At 48.7% G+C, this 20,926-nt stretch overlaps 1 protein-coding gene across 1 annotated transcript in view; it reads left to right on the top strand.

The window, feature by feature from the left end:
- Positions 1 to 20,926, top strand: part of ZNF341 (zinc finger protein 341) — a 28,473-nt gene that overhangs the window by 4,306 nt on the left and 3,241 nt on the right. Inside the window, exons 2-13 of the mRNA XM_074969777.1 lie at positions 3,437 to 3,547; positions 4,538 to 4,725; positions 8,149 to 8,301; positions 9,093 to 9,332; positions 10,476 to 10,671; positions 10,962 to 11,046; positions 11,930 to 12,120; positions 13,023 to 13,216; positions 15,227 to 15,435; positions 16,499 to 16,595; positions 18,593 to 18,725; positions 20,128 to 20,239. Coding sequence (XP_074825878.1) covers positions 3,437 to 3,547; positions 4,538 to 4,725; positions 8,149 to 8,301; positions 9,093 to 9,332; positions 10,476 to 10,671; positions 10,962 to 11,046; positions 11,930 to 12,120; positions 13,023 to 13,216; positions 15,227 to 15,435; positions 16,499 to 16,595; positions 18,593 to 18,725; positions 20,128 to 20,239 — 1,909 coding nt within the window. The remainder of the gene's footprint in view (positions 1 to 3,436; positions 3,548 to 4,537; positions 4,726 to 8,148; positions 8,302 to 9,092; positions 9,333 to 10,475; positions 10,672 to 10,961; positions 11,047 to 11,929; positions 12,121 to 13,022; positions 13,217 to 15,226; positions 15,436 to 16,498; positions 16,596 to 18,592; positions 18,726 to 20,127; positions 20,240 to 20,926) is intronic.

Genomic DNA, 20,926 nt, shown 5'->3' with positions numbered 1-20,926 from the left:
CCCCCTCACAGCCTGATCTTGGCATTCCTGGCATGAATATTAAGACAGGAATTAGGTTTTTAAAATTTTTGAGCTTCAGTAATTTAAGGTGTTTTAATTATTAACATAAACTCTTAAAATAGAATTCTAGGTGTCCAATTCTCTTCTCACTATTCCTGCTGCTTGCTTATTTCCACTTGGACATTGCAATAGACTTGTAAGTTTCACACTCTGGTTCTGATGCACTAGCAGGAGTTTGCAGTGTTGCCCTTGCAAATGCTGCAGGGGAATAATTGTAAATATGTGCGTGTATTTTAAAATATTGGTTTCTCTTGAAATAAAACAAAACTTGCATTCTCCTGCAATATTCAGTTCCCTACAGTATGGAAAAGAACGCATGGTGGGTTTGTAAAGGAGCATGAATTGCATAACAGCTGCTCTCCCCTCCCTTCCCTGGAGTTGCAGAGCCAAGCTGTTCTCATAGTCTTCCCTCCTATGTGAATCTGATAAGAGGAGGAGAGTATGCAGCATCTGCCACTGATGAGAAGAGGTGCAGCTGACACAATGACTTATAGATAAGGCTAAGATTTTGTCACAGATATTTTTAGTAAAAGTCACAGCCAGGTCACGGGCAAAAAAAGGAAAATTCAGGGAAGCCGTGACCTGGCTGTGACTTTTACTAAAAATGTCTGGGACAATATTGGGATCTGCGGAGTTCCACACTGCCTGAAGCAGGGCAGCTGCAGAGAGGCTAGGAGCCGCCTGCAGCAACTGGGGGCTGTGGGGTACCTGCAGCTCCAAGGGCCCATGGTGCCCAGGAGCTTGGGGGTACCCTGCACCTCTTGGCCCCCTGGGTGGCGGGGAACCCTGCAGCTTCCCACTGCTGATGTCACGGATTCCGTGACTTCCGCTACCTCTGTGACTAAATCATAGGCTTACTTATAGATATGCTCCTCGATTGAGGAGTGGGGGAGGGGAAGGCGCTGCACCCACCCTTCTCACCTTTATTCATAGGGGTACTTCTGAAGCAAATTGCCCGGCCTCCAGCTGTGCTGTCTGCCCAGCAGGTGTAGGAGATTCTTCACCCTACATTCCGCCTACCCACATACAGCAACAGTACTGGGATTCTGGGGGTTGCCATGCTGCTCCCTACAAGCTGGCTTTTTAGAAGGGGAAATGAGGAAGAGAGACCATATCTCATTACAGATACAGAATGGTGGCAGAACTTCTGGGACTCCTATCTGCTTCCTGATGGGAATGTGATGAATAAAACAGACCATGCCTCAAAATCAATTTCTGGGACAAGGGCTACAAAATGGATGATCTCATCTCCTATTTAACAGTTAAAATAATTGTTTAGAAAGAACACCCCCAAGCTTCCATTAGGGGTTGTTATTAGATATATTGTTATTTGTTGCAGTGCTATGAAGTGTGATGGGTACTTTACAGACACAAGAAACAGCCCCTCCTCTGCAGAGCTTATGATATAAGGTCCCAGTCCTGCACGTGTCACTGAATGTAGTGCTTGGGACTGGGAGTAATCCCATTGATGTCAATGGAGCTACCCCCAAGAGTGAGTCCTATGCTTGGCAGTAAATGTGTGTAAGATGGAGCCATAGGTTCAAATGAGACACAACAAGGAAGTTTAATAAAAGGAAAGGAAGGGGAGAAATCGAATGGGTCACAGGCAGACTGATCATGTTACTCAGTTAAGGCATCTTGATGGTTCTGTTACTTGAGTATATTAACTAGCTCCATGTGGGTGATACAGGAGTAGTGAGTTCTTAGCTAATCTTTAAAGTACTGTGTATGTGTGCAGTTGGTGAGAGTCCCTCTCTCTCCCTTGTGGAGGCCCCTTGGCACCCGGGATGTCACCGCGGCAGACCTGGAGAAGTTATATCGTGCAGATCTAAATACTCCCCTTGCAGCTTCTGTTGCACATGATATTCTTCGCTTCCTGCCCTAAACCCTGGCGTGGAGAGGATCCGTAGGAGGAATGCAGCGCAGCTTCTCTGTGATGATTCCTTATGTCTTTGCAATCAGTTGCAGGATTTTCAAGCCTCTCCTCATGCTATTTACTAATTGGCTTCTCATCAGGATCTGCCCGTTAGCTGTACTGCTTGAAAATGATTTTTCCTTGTAAGATTATTTGCTCTTTTTTATTGTGGTGCAGCAGTAGCATCACCATAGTTAAGACTGCGTTAGGGTTCAGTATTAACAGGAGCTTTAAACCTTTAGTTTGTAAAAATCTCATGGAAATGGCAAAAAGCCAAAACACAGAATATAAACTGAGTACTGTTCGAATTTTTCATGGTTTGATGAAAAATGAATTGAATCACACCCTTTTGGGCAGTGACTTCACCCCTTTTACAAGAAATCTAAACCGCTCTGGGAGCTGTCCTTTGGCTGCTTTTTGTTCCTAGAGTATCAGTTATACATCATTAGTGGTTGTCTACAGAGTTTTTAAATAACATTGTAGCTGCAATGGAAAAAAATATTTGTGCTAAGGTGAACCTGCCAATTTTTAATTGAATGGCAAATCTGCCTCAGTGTGAATGCCGTCACTGGCTTCTGGGGAACGCTAAAATGAGAAAGACACTAACTGAGGGATTCTTTATAAATGTTGCTGTAGCTTAAGGGAAAGTTCCTTGAGCTGGCAAAGCAGAGACCACAAGTTCAAATCTTACCTCTTCTAAGTGCTGTTTCAATTCCCTACCCTTATTATTGACTCGAGCCATGAACCTTGACCCAGAAGACAGGGAAGAACTGCTGCACATTCCTTCCCTTTTTAAAAATTTGTTAGCAGAGAGTTTATGCAAGCTCACTGCAGGGCCAGAGCTCAGGTCTCTTAACACAACAAACCCCAAGTCTCAGCCACTGCACCACATGGCTTGTGAGTAACTGTACCAGCCTGAGTTACCCTCTGTGTGACATAGTGACCTTAAACTAGTCTGAGCTTAAAATCTATGAAATTCCAAATGTTCCTGCACCTCCAAGTGGCACGTGCCACTGATCAGACCCCCTTCTGCAGCTAAAACTCTTCTCCCTCCCTGGGAATAGCTTCCCCAAAAACCAGCTCTCTCCTTCAGCTGTCAGATCTTCTTTTGCCTCTTCTTACCCACTCCTCCCATGACCATATAAAGAAAGATGAACTGGCTTTCTGCTCTTAGGATCTGGTTTCTCTCTTAGGATAACTAGCACATAGACTAGGTGGCGGGGTAGGGGGGAGCGGCAGCTCAGTGAAGGAAGAAGAGCTAAGCGGGAGACATGGGGCCCCTGAGAGGGAGCCACTTTTCAGTGTTACTCGTTTAAGTTGTGTTTACTGTAGGATACGTTCAGATGGTGCAGAGTGAGATTTCAGACTCAGTGAACCAGTTCTTGTCCCGGAGGGCCTGCTTGGATGTCCCAAGGTAGGGCTGTGCTTTCCTTCTAACGCTTGCTTCTGTTTCTCTTTTAGGAATGGATAATCAGACAGTGCTGGCTGTTCAGTCCCTGCTAGATGGTCAAGGAGCAGTGACAGATCCATCCGGTCAAAATGTCAACACCTCCACCACCATCCAGTCCATGGGTGAGCCCCTCTCTTCCTTGCATGTGCAAGTAGAAAGAGACTCTTGTGGGCTGCCTTTCCTGCTGTGCCCTCTCTCCCAGTGGCCATCAGAAATGGTATGGCAGAACAGTTGTCCGCAGACGGTTGGTGGAGAGTCACTGCTATGTGCTAATTCCTAAGGGCTCATGGTCAGTTTAGCGAAACAAGGCAGAACATAAGGGGAGAGAGGGACCCGACAGAACATGCTGTGTGCTGCCTGTCACAGACTTGGTGCGGGTGACCGGAGGAAGAGAGGGTGGGTCACGTTTGGTCTCAGCAGCAGGTCCAGGCCATGTACCTCAGTAAAGGCATGAAGGGAGGGGCACTTTCTGTATGTCACAAACCCCTTGCTGCAATGAACACTCAGGTTGCTCAGTTATTTGGGGACAAATCATTGTGTAGCTAATTTAGGTGAGCAAGCAGGGTAGTTGCTGGCTTAAATGCCTATGAAAGTCTGGCTTTTCACTTCAGCCCTTTATCAGCAACACTGGGCTCCAGAGCTGCTCTCCCCAAAACCGGAAGGCGTAGGCCAGACAGCATTTTATCAGGGCTCACTTGGAAGATGCAGAATTATTCTGTGACCTTTCCCCAAACACACACAAGTGAACGCTGTGTAATCAGTCTCTCCCGCCTCCATGCACTGCGGCTGATTGTTCTGTCTAAAGACAGCCCAGGCTGATCCATGTGAGCCTTTTTGACGTACTCGGAAGGAGCTAGAGGAATGCAAAGTTCAGTTATTTGTTTCTCATCCTCAGCAGGACATTCTGCAGCTAGAGCTCAGCTGACAAAATAGCTGAAGCTGCACAAGGCAAAATAGAATTCAGCTCACCCCTCCCCTAGCTATGACAGCAGGAAGGCACCAAATTGTATCGTCCCTTTTCCGACCCTAACCGTAGTTGAAGGTAGCTCCATAGTCTGAGGAGGAGAAGGATCCTGAAGCCAGATCAATGATCCGTTCCCTTCTGATTGCAGATGACGAGGACGTGTTTCTGTGTGGGAAGTGTAAGAAGCAATTCAACTCACTGCCGGCGTTCATGACCCACAAGAGGGAGCAATGCCAAGGAAACACCCCCTCACTGGCCACTGTCTCGTTGGCTACCAACAGCGTGTACACTCCGTCCATCACATCTGTGCAGCAGGCTCAGAGTGCCAATCGGCAGGTAGCTACACGGCATGCTTGGGGGTCTCTGCGCCACTGACTTTGAGGGCAAGAGAACCCAGGGGTGAACGTTTACTGAATCCAGTTACACCTGGCTAGTGATCTCACCCTAGGGAGGCCGGGTTCGACCCACCTTGTTCTTATCTCTTGGAATCTATTCGAAAAGTCCATATAATCCCTTTACTATAGGCTTTCCTTCAGAACAGATGTGTCACTGCTCTTGAACAGCGGGTCAATAAAGAGTTTAATCTTTTATTATAGAATCACAGAAAGGTAGGGCTGGAAGGGTCCTTGAGAGGTCACCAAGTGCAGCCCGCTGCACTAAGGCTGGACCAAGTAAACCTAGAACATCCCTGACAGGTGTTTGTCCCACCTGTTCTTAAAAACCTCCAACAATGGGGATTTCACAACCTCCCTGAGAAGCCTATTCCAGAGCTTAAGTGCCCTTCTAGTTAGACCGTTGTTTCTATTATCTAGCTTAAAGCTCCCTTGCTGCAGATTAAGCCTATTACTTCTTGTCCTACCTTCAGTGCACATGGAGAACAATTGAGCACAGTCCTATTTATATCTGCCCTTAACGTATTTGAGGACTGTTATCAAGTCATAGAATATCAGGGTTGGAAGGGACCTCAGGAGGTCATCTAGTTCAACTCTCCAAGTCCCCCCCTCTGTCTTCTTTTCTCAGGACTAAAAATGCCCAATTTTTTTAACCTTTCCTCATAGGTCAGGTTTTCTAAACCTTTTATGGGTCTCGTTGCTCTCCTCTGGACTCTCTCCAATTTGTCCACATCTTCCTAAAGTGTGGCACCCAGAATTTGACACAGTACTCCAGATGAGGTCTCACCAGAGCCAAGTAGAGCCAGACAGTTACCTCCCGAGCCTTACATACCCCAGAATATTAGCCTTTTTAGCAACTTTATCACATTGTTGACTCATATTGAATGTGTGATCCACCATAACCTCCAGACCCTTTTCAGCATTATGACCACCAAGTCAGTTACTCCCCATTTTGTAACTGTGTATTTGATTTTTCCTTCCTAAGTGTAGTACTTTGCATGTGTCTTTATTTAATTTCATCTTTCTGATTTTCAGACCAATTCCCTGATTTATCCAACTCCTTTTGAATTCTCATTCTGTTCTCCAAAGTACTTGCAGCCCCTCCCAGCTGGGTGTCATCCACAAATTTTATAAGCATACTCTCCACTTCAATGTCCAAGTCATTAATGAAAATATTGAATAGTACTGGACCCAAGACTGATCCCAGTGGGGACCCCACCAGATATGCCCTCCCAGTTTGACAGCAAACCATTGATAACTGCTCTTTCAGCCAGTTTTGCACCTACCTTATAGTAAATTCATCTAGATCACATTTCCCTAGTTTGCTTATGTCACGTGGAGCTTGTCAAAAGCCTTACTAAAATTAAGATATATCACGTCTACTGCTTCCCTCCTATCCACTAGGCCAGTAACCCTGTCAAAGAAGGGAATTACATTGGTTGGTATGATTTGTTCTTGACGACTCCATGCTGGCTATTTCTTATAACCCTATTATTCTCTAGGTGCCTACAAACTGATTGTTTAATCATTTGTTCCAGTATCTTTCCTGGTATTGAAGTTAGGTTGACTGGTCTATAACTTCCAGGGTCCTCTTTGTTCCCCTTTTTAAAGATAGCTACTATGTTTGTCCTTTTCCAGACCTCTGAGACCTCACCCATCCTCCCAGAGTTCTCAAAGAATATTGTTAATGGTTCTGAGATTGCTTCAGCGAGTTTCTTAAGTACCCTATAATGAATTTAATCAGGCCTTGCTGACTTGAATAAATCTAACTTATCTAAATATTCTTTAAACTGTTCTTTCCCTATTTTGGCTTGTATTCCTTCTCCCTTGTTTTTATTATTAATTGTGTATCTGGTCACCATTAACCTTTTTAATGAAGACTGAAGCAAAATGACATTAAAAACCTCAGCCTTCTTGACCTCATTAGTTTTAGCTCTCCTTCCTCATAAGTAAAGGACTTACACTTTCCTTCATCTTTCTCTTGCTCCTAATATATTTAAAGAACTTCTTTTTATTCCTTTCATGTCCCTTGTGCCTTAGCCTTTCTGATTTTTTTCCCTGCCATTCCTTTGTTCTCTTCATTAGCCATTCATCCATGTTTCCACTTTTTCTAGGATTCATTTTTCTAGGATTCCTTTTGTTGTAGGACTCTAGTTCTAGCTCGGGGTGCTAGTATTGTGGGTCTGTCTGGCCTGCTGCTTCCTACATGACTGGCTGCCGCTTTCCATATGTGGGGGTGGGCCTCACTCCCACCCTGTAGCTACATCTAGCTCCCATACATAGAGAGAGGGTGCTGGATGTGGCATCCTCATCCCTGGATCTGCCTCCTAGTTCCTTCAGCGCCCAGTCTCCACGCACGACTCCGTATATCCCAGTGTGCCATGTGTGGGGAGAATTAAAAAAAACAAAAATTGCTGGAATTAAAAAAACCAAACATCTTCCCCCTACCCCAAACCTACCTTTTGCCGGAATTGAATCCATGCAGCTGTTCTTCTGCCACAGTGCTCCTGTATCCCCTCATACACACGGCATACTTTCTGCTCTCAAATCAACCAAAAAGATGGAATTCTCCAGTAATAAAAAAAAATGTGTTTTTTCCACCCTTAAAGTGAATCTAGCCCTGGGGAAAGGTGCTGTCGACTGTGGAGGCATCAGTTCTCACCGTAACCACAGAACAGGGACGGTGTGAGCAAAATCTTCCCCCCATGCTGTCGCCCCCAATGTACCTCAATTGTGACCTGGTGGGACCACCTCTAGGGGTGAGAAGGAAGTACAGTCTTCCTGGCCATCTCGTCCCTGGCCTTTCTGATTTCACCACGTCACCTGGTTAGTCAGAGCATTCCGCTGAAGGTCTTAATGCAATTTGTTCCTCAGTTCACCTTTAATAACCATCATGGTTTGAACTGTAAACCCATAGCCAGCTCCCTATCCCATCTCCAATCCCCTGAGCCATTAGGTCTCCCAGGATTGATTCGTTCGTAGATTCTGAGGCCTGAAGGTACCACTGTGATCATCTAGTCTGATCTCCTGTATCGCACAGGCCAGAGAACTGCCCCAAAATAGTTCCTTTTGAACTAGAGTGTTGGAAGGTCTAGCTCTCGTTTTTCTGAACAGTGGCAGGTCTAGCTCTCATTTTTCTGAACAGTGCCAGTGTGGTTCCCGATGGCAGGGTAGACCCATAGGCGAAGAGACAAACAGTAGCAACCAGTAGATCTCTAGTGTGGCCAGTCGACTGAGGAGAGCTGGAGGTAGCAGAGACTCATCGGTTTAGTAAAGAGCACATCCTCGTTCCTTTCCTGGGCATTTCAGAGATTATTTCTCTTGTTCTGATGTTGAGCCCCACCACTTTTTTTTCCCATTCTTTCAGCAAATTTCCACATACATCACGGTTCCTCCATCTCCGCTGATCCAGACGCTCGTGCAGGGGAATATCTTAGTCAGTGATGAGGTACTGATGTCAGCCATGTCAGCTTTTACATCCCTGGACCAACCAATGCCCACGGTGCAGCCCTCCGTGCAGGTAAGGGGAGTGCATTTTCCAAACAGACTGAGTCCCTGGCTGAATAGCAGATGGAGCCGAGAATTCTGGCTAGCAGCGCCACCTGCACAGTTCAGAGAGCTGGTTTGATGTTGGTGCCTGGGCACCTTCTCAAAAACAACAGCAGAGGTCAGGTTGGAAAACAACAAGTGATGGGCCTATGCCAAGATCTGCTCACTCACACTGCCTCTCGCAGCAGATTGTGCTGCTCTTCATAATACAGTCATCCCTGCTTCTTTCTTGTGTGCTATGATCCCCCGTGAAATAATGTGCACGTTACCGTGTAATCATCAGGGACCATCCATGTAACGACCAGGGAGATCAATGGGACGCCTCCCTCGGAGCTGTTGTTTAATGCTGTCTGCAGGCTTGGGCAGGTGTCCCTGCACTGGTTACCCTCTTCGCATTCTGAGGGGTTTCCTTGTACCCAGAAGGACTACAAAGAAAATGAAGCCAGTGCTTGGATTCTAGAGCACAAGATGACCATCAACAGGGAAAAGTGGCAGAACACTGAGCTGCTGCATACCCTCTCAGTCTGACCCCTGCACGGTATATAGGTGGTTGTTGGATTGCTCATTCCTTCCTTAGAAACTAGATACTGTATTCAGTAAGGTGCCCACATCTGTGTCAAAAAGGGCATTTTGCCCAGAGTTCGCTTTGTTTGCTGATCTGACAGTGAATTATGAATGATGTCATGAATGAGGCTTCTGCAACTCCGGACCTGTGCTGCATTTTCAATGTCTTCTCTGTCTGTCTCTTGTTCCGGTTTTCAGAGCAGTTTGAGTATGCACACTGGAGCTGGGTACCTTTCCCAGCCCCCTCCTCCACCGCCACCCCCACCTCCTCCTCCACCTCAGCCCCCACCTCCTCCCGCTCAGACCCTGGGAGCACTGGGACAGCCCAGCACTGGCGGCAGCCGGGTGGTGGAAGTGTACAGCGCACCTGCTCCTCTGGCAGGAAACGGCACAGTGGAGATACAGACGCTGGGGATGCAGCCCTATCCGCCCATAGAGGTAAAGCCATGTCCCTGGCCTCATATTGAGAGCGTGGCCATGGGTCATCCCTCAGATGCCGCTCTACCTTCTGACCAATACACGACACTTAAGGCTCCTGCAAGCTCATTTCACAAGTTGGGGAGAAGATGCTGCTCATGAGTCAGCTGGATTAGAAAGGCAATTTGTCATAAAATTAGTGAGGGAAAGATGTGTTAGGTTGTCTGGTAATCAGTGAGTATTTCCTCTGCGGGAAAGTCATGATCAGAAAGATGTCAACAAGCTGAAGGGAATCGGGAGAACACGAGAACGATTAAGGGACCGGAGGGATTGACTTATGAGAAGAGATTAAAAGAGCTGAACACATGTAGATGTGTTTAAGGGGGGGATTTCCTATAACTGCCTGTGAGTATTGGAAAGGGTATCTGCTGGGAAGGCAGAGACTTTGCAAAGGGATTGAGCTAGGAGTAGTGCGCCAAAACTCAGCACAGGAAAGATTAGTCTGAATATCAGAAAAAATACCCTGACAGTGAGATTCCTCAGGCAGTTAAATAGTCTCCCAGGGGAAGTGGTGGCAGCCATGTTACTTGAGACCTTGAAACAGGACTGGGGAGTATGCGGTAGGAGACGACATGCCAAACTTCTCCAGATGCCTTTTCAGAAAGGGCCTCAAACTGTGTTACTCCAGATTGATGACTCGGTCTGCTTTGCTAACTAAACCCTTCGCCTTCCCAATAATACTGTCAGTTTGTTTAACTGGAATCTGCACAGCAGAACTTCCTTCAGAAATCTTCATGGAGTTGGTAACAGGAGCTTGAGCTTTCCACCTTCAGGGTCACAGGTTTGAATCCAGACCAGGCTGAGGGTGATCAGCTCTGGAGAGCAGAGAGACAGTTCCAAGGGCTAATCAGGAATAGCTAGCTCTTTGTTTTGAGAGATTATACTTTGGTGTCCAAGTCTTGCTAATAACTCCTGAATACTTGGCAAGGTTCAGTCTGAGAGCTGCCCTTTGTGCATTGGTTTAGCCTCCCTTTGGTTAGAGAAACAGATTACCGGTTTGATCCAGTTAGGCAGGACCCTGGACTAGACAGACTAATGATCTAGTATGGCAACTTCTCCACGGATTTAGCAAATGTATTTTCACTCGTGATTGCATTATTCCAGGTGCCAAGCCAGTGTGTGGAAAGTCCTGTGTATCCCTCCCCTCCTGTGTACAGCCCAGGGAAGCAGGGCTTCAAATCCAAAAGCACTAATATTCCTGCTCCTTTGACCAATGCATCCGGAGGAAACGTGGCCAGTTTTGATTCCACCTCAACCGCCAAAAATAGGCGTTCCAAAAATGACAGTGGGCTGCAAGAAGGTATGTCTCCTTATGGCCAGCTCCTGCTCTAACCCCTAGACCATCATGTCTCCATTGCATGGCACTTTTAGACTGGAAGCTCTTGAGACTCTGTTAGCAAATGTACAACACAGTGTACTCTTGCTGTGCTATACAAAAAATCCTATACAAAAAGTAGAATTGGCACCTATTATTGCCCCATGGGACGAACTCTTGTGTTGTGGCCAGTCATATCCAATCAAATGTTCTTTGGTCCTGAATGCAATTGAATTGGGGTAGCGAATTCCCATTATGCACTCTTTCTATTTCAGGGAAACCTAAGTCCCCCAAACTGAAGTGCACTTATTGTGACAAGGCCTTCACCAAGAACTTTGACTTGCAGCAGCACATCAGAAGGTAACAGTGAGATGCTAACCCAGATGCGTCAGGGATGGCCGAATGGGGCGGGCTGTTGATTGCACAGAAGGCGTAAGCTGTAACTGTATCTTTTACTTTTTGAGTATGAGCTGGTTTTGGAGTCCTCTTTGCTCACTAGCTGATGAGAACATCCACGGTTCCTGTTCCCTGGATGCCCAACCACCTTCATCTCCAGAGCTGCCCCTTGGGAGTGAAAATCCAGAGTGATGCCTGAAGAGGAAGGATAAAAGCTCTAGTCTCAGCCCCTGAGCAAAGATTTAAAAGCTTGATGGGCAGCTAGCAGGAGTCATTTAAACTCCAAGCCCATCCTGGGGCCCCTCACATGTTGAACACCAAGCATCAGAAGTGGCTTCTGGGCCTGGAACAGGAAGAGAGAGCAGAAAGATCTCCCTCCCTGTAATTTGGGGTGGGGGGAAGAGAGAGAGAAGAGGACAGGGTTCCCCTCTTCCTAGTCTGGAAGCAGAGTGGGAGGAAAAGAAGGGATCCCCTGATGCTGGAGCAGAAGAAAGGGGTTTTATTTTAAGCCAAGCAATGGTGGTCAAGTGCCTTATTGGGGCAGTGCAGAAAAACGTGATGATAAGTGTTCCGACTTCATTGCAGAGGTCCTCCCCACCCCCAGACTACTCCTGGGCTTTAACTCTGTGTTCTGTATGTAAGGCCTGTTTTTCCTGCTCCACCCACAAAATCCATTGATGCCAGTTGATCAGGTTCCCAGCCCTTTGCTGGGGATGCCCAGGGGCTAATCTGCCAAGCAGCGAGGTTCTCAGTTCACTCCTGGGACAGCTGCCCCCTGTGATCCATGCTTACAGGCCACCACCTCCTGTCATGCATCTTCACTGATGTGCTGCGGTCTGCCCTGCAGCCACACAGGTGAGAAGCCGTTCCAGTGCATCGTGTGCGGCCGAGCCTTTGCGCAGAAGTCCAACGTGAAGAAGCACATGCAGACCCATAAGGTGTGGCCGCCGGGGCTCGGGTGCACCATCTCCCGCAACTCCATCACGGTGCAGGTCATGGCACTGAACCCCAACCAGCAGGAGGACGAGGAGAACCCAGGTGTGCTACCCTTGGAAATTGCCTACTAGGAAGCAGAGCGACACTCCCAGGATCTCTGAACACTCCTCATTCCCAAAGCTCCTCCAACCCATGTATCCCTCATGTTAGCTTCCTCTGGAGTTAATGCCAGTGCTGACACTATCTGGAGACCGAGCATTTAGCAGCATCTATTAGACTATTGCACAGATCAGACATGTGAGCTAATGCAACCCTGTGTGCTCTGGCTTGCCGTTCTGCACTGCTCAGGGTGGTGAAGTCTCGTCTAACAGGCCAGGCCAGAATTCTCTTGGTGTGGAGGAGCTCCCAGCTGGCATCCAGTGGTGTAACCAATGTTTACACCAACCTCCCCCGAACACTGGCATGGAGGGTAGGGCCCAGCTCTGCTAGTTCTCAACGGGTATGTGGCCCTATAGGGCCATAACCAGCTGGCATAAGTTACAGAAGTGTAGGGGCTGCTCTAATGTACACTGAAGCTAGGCAGCTAGTGAATCAGGGATGCGTAACTGGCTAGCTGATGCCTCTCGTCTCCTGCACTGAGCAAATCTTGATGGAGGAATGAATATGGCCGTAGATCGTCAGGGGCCCGTTGAGTTCTCTTTTCAATGAGACAGCTGGAACACAGCTGGGAGCATGACAGGTAAGAATAGTGAGTCACAGAAGGGTAGCCAGAATAATCAGGGCCCTTGATAATCTGTTGTAAAGGGAAGGCTAGGGGAATTGAATTGTCTAGCCGGAAGAATTGGCACTTAGGAAGGGAACTGGAGGCTGGCCCAGAGACCAAAGCTAAGTGTCACATGGCAATGGAGGGCTGGGGCCTTAGTCAGTTTTCAAAGCTGTTCAAAAACTGACCTCAGGAATGCTTCAATTTGTCTTTCTCTCTGTGCCTCTGCCCGTTTCTCCAGGCTTAAGCCAGGCTTCCAGGAACTCTCCCCAGCAGCCTCAGGCCATGGCCCCTGCAGAAGAGAGTGAGGTTGGCAAACTGGAAGCCAAGCAGGTTGTCCTGATTGATAGCTCTTACCAGTGCCAGTTCTGCCCCAGCAAGTTTAACACCTATTTCCAGCTCAAATCGCACATGACGCAGCACAAGAACGAGCAGGTGGGTGACACATTGTGGACACTCGTGTTTGTGGGGCCCGCATCGGTAATCAGACTGAGACGTTAGTTTGGCTCCAAGTGGCCTTGGTCTAATTATCAGTGAGGATCAGGTAGAAGTGGAATGAACATGGCAGGTTCTCCCCAGCACAAGGAGAGGCCTGTCTTTGTAGAGTGCTTGTGGCTCTGTTATAATCAAGTGCATTCACATCATAAAACCGGCTGCTGCAGTGCTGCATTTTGCTTCTTGGCTCTTCTTGTGTGGGTCTGGATTGGAAAAGAGCAGCTTCAAGCAGAGCCCCAGCCCTGCTGTGTTGCTTGGAAGAAATCAGCCAAGGGGTGGGCTAGTTGGCAGCCGTGGAGAGCTGGAAAAACCAAATCCAGAACACTTTAAAATGGTCAGCAACCATCGAGCTGTGGAGTAGTTGCCTATGGAATCATGTGATCTCATTTCTGTTACTCTTATCCTCCATCTTCTGGCCTGTCCCACTCATTTGCTGTGTGTCTTTGGCAAAGACTGCAGCTTTTGGTGTTTACAACGCCCAGCAGGCAGGGGCCACGATCCTGACGGGGGCCTCTGAATGCCACAACAATAGAACTGATCATAAAAAGCGGTGGACTTAGCCCAGCTCAATGGGAGGGAGGGCATTTGGATTTACCTGCTGGGGCTGCTGCCTTGCTCGTGGGTCCCCGTTAGCCTCAGCGGTTGTAATGTTGAGGCTGCATGTTCCCAGAGTCTTGGCTGCCCGTTGGGAGAAGATGCTATCAGGGAAGAGCTCCCCAGCATTTGGCTACCAGCTGGCTTTCAGTGTGTGTGTTACTGAGCAGCTCTAGTGTGTTTGGGCTAACTGGCCTTGGAGATGGCTGAGTTTCCTGCTGCGTGGGCACAGTGAGGCTGGAGCACCAACACCATGAGTTACCCCTGGGGAAGAGTGAAATTAACTTTCACTCTTGTACTCCTTGCTGGTAGGTGCTGTCCATTTCTTTAAATCTCAGATTTGACCCATAGTAACACTGGTACAGTGTGACTGTGACCATTGTGTCACAGAGCTGTTTTATTTAAAATCTTCCGCCACCATCTCCAAGAACTTCTGAACAGAAGGCAGTTAACACATTTAACAATGGCGTGTGCTCCTGCTGCTGGCACCGGGTGGGGGTTAGTGAATGGGTGCTGCTTTTGGAGTGCTGTTCCCATAACTGATAGTGCATAAATGGCAGCTGTGGCACGATGAGACACTCTGGGGACTGAAATTGCTGCTTTTGTTCATAAACACAGCCAGGCTAATTTAGCGCTATCCAAACTAGGGGAAAGTTCATGGGTCCAGCAAGAGAGGAAAAAATTAGTAGCAATAATAATTTGACAGTGTATAGTGTGGAGCAGATTTTCAAGGGCACGGAGGGAGGTAGGGCACCTAACGGCCAATGAAAGTCAGTGAGAATTAGGCACCTGACTGCTGTTTCAGAGTAACAGCCGTGTTAGTCTGTATTCGCAAAAAGAAAAGGATTACGTGTGGCACCTTAGAGACTAACCAATTTATTATGCTCAGATAAATTGGTTAGTCTCTAAAGTGCCACAAGTACTCCTTGACTGCTGTTTGAGGCTTTGGAATCTCCCCCTGTATCTTTAATTCATGGATCTCACAGTGATTTAATTAAACTCCCAATGAGTAGGTAAATATCACCATCCCCCTGTTACACATGGAGAAAGTTGAGGTTAAAGGTGGGATTTTCAAAAGAACTTTGGTGGTTTAGGAGCATGGTTCCTAGTGGCTTTCAGTGAAACTTGGGCTCCTAAATCACTTAGATGCTTTGGAAAATTGCCCACTCAATGACTTGCTGAAGGAGGCAGTATCAGAGCCTGCAAGAGCATACAGGAGTCCTGAGTCCGAGTCTTACGCCCTCACGCTTGAGTACACCACATCTGTTGGCAGGGGAATCGCACTGTTTTTATCGCCAATGTGCATCACTCTAGTAGCTCTTCCTTCCTCCCATAAACCCCTACCTCTTCCTCCAGGTGTACAAGTGCGTGGTGAAAAGCTGCGCTCAGACATTCCAGAAGCTGGAGTCCTTTCTAGAGCACATCAAGAACCACCAGGAGGAGCTGAGCTATCGCTGCCACCTGTGCAGCAAGGACTTCCCCTCCCTGTATGAACTGAGCGTCCACCAGTACTCCCACAACCTGCTGCCCCAGCACAGCCCCAAGAAGGACGTGGCCGTGTACAAGTACGGTAGCAATCCGAACGGTGGTTACCAGGCGCAGTAGGAGAGAGTGACAGCCTCGCGCTTCAGGCTGAGTGCGTGTGCTCTCAGACCAAGCGCTGAAAGGACACGAGGGGAAGCATGTGGGACCTTGTTTTCAGCTGCTGGGATTATATTGGGTTCACGTGGTGCATAGCTGAGTGCCCCGCTGCCTGGCGACTGTGGCCAAACACTCTGTGCGCAGAATGTGAGTCTGAGGGCTTAGGTGCCACGGGTGCAAATGTGGCTGTTGGTGTTCACTGTATTTACATATGGAGAGTGAGCGGGCTACCCGGGTGAATTAATCACAATCAATATCTACAGTAAAAGGTGTCACTTATGTACCAGTGCGGTGGGCGTGGGAGCTGTGTCCAGGCAAACGTAGCCGTTCCACAACAGTCTCATTCTCTCTTTAAAGCATAGCGAGCTTTGTTGACCTGGAAAGCTGATAGATGGTTGATGGGGGGAGCAAGTGAGACTCTTGTGCCTTGCTCTGTGTTCTGTGAACAGCACTTACAGTGCTATGGAAATGCTGATGGGAAGATTGCAAGTAGATTGAGGAGCACAGTGACTTCTTGGAATGCATCTGGGAGCCTTGTCTGGATTATATACTATTATATTATGTGACTGCTGCTCCTTAGAAAGCTTGTAATTTCTAGTTGTCCTTGCACCTGTAGAGAGGCCGGGGTTCATCTTGCAATGAGTTAAGAGATGAGTGATTTTCTCTGAGGGCTTGGCTCTGTTTAGGTTTGATTTTTCCCCTTGCCCCTCCATTCTGTATTTCTTGTAATGGGGTAGAGGAAGGATTCTTAAATTAGCAGAAGCCTTGAAGTGGAAATCTGGGTTTGCAAACTCATGGGGTTAGGATGGGGGAGCGGGTTATTGCTGCTCTCCAAACACTTTGTGTTCTGTTACTGTTTTTAACCAAACATTGGGAAAACTGAATAGAGAATGTACAGGGTGGATAACTCTCTGCAAAGATAGCGTATGGTATGGCTGCCGCGGCTGGTCCTTGCTCACATGCTCTCTTCTGTCTCTCCTCATTCAGGTGTGTCAAGTGTGTCAATAAATACTCCACCCCAGAAGCGCTGGAGCACCATCTGCAGACGGCAACGCACAACTTCCCCTGCCCTCATTGCCAGAAGGTGGGTGGGGCTTTTTGCACGAGATGACCCTGGAGAGATGTTTGGGTTTCTGAGGGGGATGGGGAATTCGTCTCCCTTTCCTCTCCCTTTCTACCTCAGTACAGACTGGCAGGTCCTCTAGGACTTCTCAAGAGAGGGAGGAGTGTTCTGGCCCCCTTGTCTCTCTAGAGCAGAGTCCATTCCTCCCCACAGTGCCAGCTTTTCTGCTGCACCCCATTCACTGATCAATACACTTTTCTCCAATTTCCTGCCATCCCCTCAACCCTGCATCATATTGAGCCCCAATCCTGCAAAGGGTTGAGTGCCCTGAGCCCCAAATACTCTATTGACAGCGAAGGACACTCAGCACCTGACAGGATCTGACCCTTTTACAGTACAGGAATGCTGGATGTTATGCTGGCCTGCCTCACCTCCCAGAGTCAGGGATGGCTACAGGAGCGAGGCCGGCTTTAGTGTGGTTTCCGTGGTTTCTTGGCTTCTCCTTCAGCCCCCACTGTGACCATTAGCCTGTTCCCTCCTTGAACCACTAGGCACATCCTGCCTACAGGAAGAAGAATGCAGAGCCCCAGCCTTGCTAACCCATCGCTTGTCTCCCATCCAAATAAACCTCTATGTGCCCCTCCCACTGTTGTCCTCTCCTCTTTTGGATGAATGCTGTGTGTCCTTGGAAAGGACAAGCTTGTCCTGATAGCGTGTCTGGAGCTGGACGCCCAGGCAGCCTTTGGCTGTGGACGTTCTGATCACATCACCCCCGGGGGTTGAGGGGCAGAATTGCGGGCGTTGAATTCTAATACACTTTGTTTGAAAATCTAGACTAAAATGTGGACCCTTGCTCCTCTGTTTATAGCTAAGGAGGTGAAAATCCTGCAGTGGGGGCAGGAACAATCTCAGAGGAATGACCACTTTGTACTGAGGTAGTTCGGGAAGGGGAAACGCACACCCGCCATGGTTAGTAACCCATCTTTCTTTATGTGTCGTCCTTTGTCCCCGAAAGAGACAGGTGCTCTCTGTGCAAGGCTGTAGCCATGTTAGGGTTAGCTTGCTGCTTTTCACGTCTGCATGTAGGGCAGTCCATTCCCCCTCTCCCATTGATCCTTGGGGGACTTCCCAACACACGGGCAGCAGCCTGTGACTCCTGCTGTTGGAAAGCCCTTTAGCTGGGCAGCGTTTTTTTTGCTTCTGAGTTTGTGAGTTACTAAGATTGCTTCTGTGCGGAGGGAGTGTAGCGTAGTGGTGAGCATGCAGCACTGGGAGCTAGGAGTGCTGGGTTCTCTGCCTAGCCCTCGTGCGGACTGGTGGCATTGTCGTCAGCAAATCATTGGACTGGTGTGTTTTAGTTTTCCCGTGTGTGAAATGAACTGTTAATAATGTCGGCATGGCAAATGTCACCCATTAATGGACAAATGCTTTGGAACCCTGTGATGGAAGATGATTGGGGGATGCACAATACTGTTAGTACGAAGTGCAACGGGTCCCTGCCACAGTTGGTCTCAGTACTACCCCCAGGAAGTGGGCAGAGTGGGTGCTTCTCAAATATTCCCTTCTTGTTATAAAAGCTATTTCCAGGGGTTGCAGCCTGCACAGCTTTAGCATCTGAAGCTGTTTTAAAGCTGTATTTGTGTTTTCCTCATGGAGTTCTGCAGGCCTCCCCTTAGGTTTTATCTAGGTAAAAATCCCTCACCCCTTGCATGTGCTCCCTCAGAGAGTGCTCCAGCCCCGTATGGGGAGCAGGCTTTGAGTCTGTGGGAGCTGCTGGGCCGGCCCCGCAGCCCAGGAGGGATTAATGCTGTGCCCAGTCTGGTCAGGCCTTTTCTTCAGGGCACCATTGATTGGTTGCACTGACAATCTTCAGCAAACCCCAATATCTGACCCCTGACAAACTACCAGCCCCAACGCATTCTTAATGGGGCTCTGCTGAAGAACAGGGCTGTCTGGGTCCCTGGGTCTGACAGGGGCAGACCATCCTGTTACAGTCCCCTCCTTTTCTGTGCTCACAGGTGTTCCCCTGTGAGAGGTACCTGCGACGGCACCTCCCCACGCATGGAGGAGGGGGCAAATTCAAGTGCCAGATCTGTAAGAAGTTCTTCCGCCGGGAGCACTACCTCAAGCTGCACGCCCACATCCACTCAGGTACGTGCTTCCTCGTGTATCCTCTCCGCTGCGTCGGGCCTCCTTTCTGTCTCTGGGGAACCCCCCAAGGGGCAGAGCTGTCTGGATGGTATTTAGTGAGGATCAGTATTCAGTACTCTTTTGATTCCGTTCCAGGCTAGCCAGAGTAAGTAGTGTATTACACAACCTTTGGTGCCGACTGCTTTTCAGAGTAATACCGTGCTGCTGAGACAAGGTTAGCTGTCGAACCAGCTTGGCGATCTCACATCAGCACCAGCTGGGTGATGGGAGTGCAGCACACAGCCAGCCTCCTCCCTTCTCAGGCTTGCTGGGGCTAGCAGCGCTGGCCTGGAGGAGGAGCACTCAATGGGCAGTGTAGCCATCCATCCATTGGCCGGAGGGAGCATTACTGACAGGGGGCCTTTCAGGGAGGAACTACAGCAGGGGTTCTCAAACTGGGGGTTGTGACCCCTCAGAGGTTATTACGTGGGGGGTCGCGAGCTATCAGCCTCCACCCCAAACTCCACTTCACTGCCATCATTTATAATAACGTTAAATATAAAAAAGTGTTTTTAATTTACAAGGGGTAGAGGTGGAGGGGTCACAATCAGAGGCTTGCTGTGTGATGGGATCACGAGTACAAAAGTTTGAGAACCACTGAACTACAGAGATAGGTATTGGAGTGGGAAGGAGTCACTTCTTTCTGTACTCATGATTCGGGCCTTCCTGTCCTGCTTTGGAATCCGAGCACACCCAAAGGCGCTCGGGCCTGATGGCGTGTGGGGGGTTCTCTCTCTGAGGCACAGTGCTTCACGATGATTCGCCTCTGGAGGCTTAACTCTGTTTTTATTGGGCTGGAAGATGATGCTTTCCTGTGACTCCTCTGCCTGCCCTGTCACAGCATGGGGAGCAAGTGACGCTGGCAGGTTGGAGAAGCTATGCTGTCTTCAGAAAGTGGCAAAGGGACCTGCCATTTGGGGAGGGAAGCGGAGATTTGTCATAGTCTCCTGTGCCCCCTACCCTGAGTGTTGTCGCTTCATCACCTTTGGGCTTTCCACACAGCTATCTCCCTGGAACCTGCTGTTAACACGCTAGGGACTGGCCATTCCCCTCGTCTGGGGCTGAGCACACTTGTCAGCCCAAGGGGTGAGGAAATACGCTTGACTCCATAACCAGCAGGGAATCCTTCTGCTCCTTCAGCTCTGGGCCAGATGTAACTAGAGGAGAGGCCTTCGCACAGCGTGGCTATCAAGTCTCTGTGCTGAAGTGGGTGACCCAGCTTGCAGGGAATATCACAGAGCAGGAAAGCGGAGACTGACGCTGCTGCCCAAGTGGAGGGACTAAAGGGTTATTAGAACAATGATAAGCCCTGAGGCCCAGTGCAGCCTGTATGTCCCTGACAGTGTGTCTCTGTCCTGCGCAGGTGAAAAGCCCTTTAAGTGCTCTGTGTGCGACGCAGCCTTCAACCGGAAAGATAAACTGAAGCGACACATGCTGATCCATGAGCCTTTCAAGAAGTACAAATGTCCCTTCTCGTATGTACCAAGTGACCCCTGGCAGCCAGGAGCAGAGCTGGCTTTGTTGTTCCTGAGATCCCACTGGGCTTTGGGAAGGAAGGTCTCCCTCAGTCTGCACAGTGAAAGGGATGTTATAGGCTCTCAGAGTGTGTGGATAGCCCATATTGAGTGGCACCAAACAACCCACTGCTTCTTGGGGAGGCTCCATGCCCTAGCAATTTTGAGCAGGGAGCTGGGAACCAGCAAGTTCTAACCCCAGCTCCTACCACTTGCTTGTCGCAATCCCTTCATCTCTGCCTCATTTTCTCCCTGTGTAAGATGGGGCTGATCCTACTGCCTCCTGGCGAGGTTGTAAGGTTTTATCACATCACACTGGTAGAGCACTTAAAAGTGCTATGTATTATCGAGGGGTTGCCTGAATGTGTATAAATACTATGCGCTCCGCCCTCAAAGGCAGTGTTGCCTAATGCATGAGGCACTTGGGAAGGTTTCTTAGTTCCACTTCAAAATGTCTTTAAAGCTTTGACTGAGATATGCCCGTCCCACTCAGGGTTACATCGTGTTGGCAGGACAGGGTGGGGAAGATGCCCCTTGCTCTCTGCATGGATAGAGATCTTGGGGCACAGTCTGGTGCCTTTCACTGGCACTGTGTCCACTGAATGCATCTTCTGTTTAAAAAATGTGGAGCCTCTCAATAACTGTCCG

The sequence above is a fragment of the Natator depressus genome, chromosome 13 (assembly GCF_965152275.1).
Source record: "Natator depressus isolate rNatDep1 chromosome 13, rNatDep2.hap1, whole genome shotgun sequence".
In the NCBI taxonomy this organism is placed as follows: Eukaryota; Metazoa; Chordata; order Testudines; family Cheloniidae; genus Natator; species Natator depressus.
The sequence above is the reverse complement of the archived record's forward strand: the minus strand, read 5'-3'. Positions and strand labels throughout refer to the sequence as shown.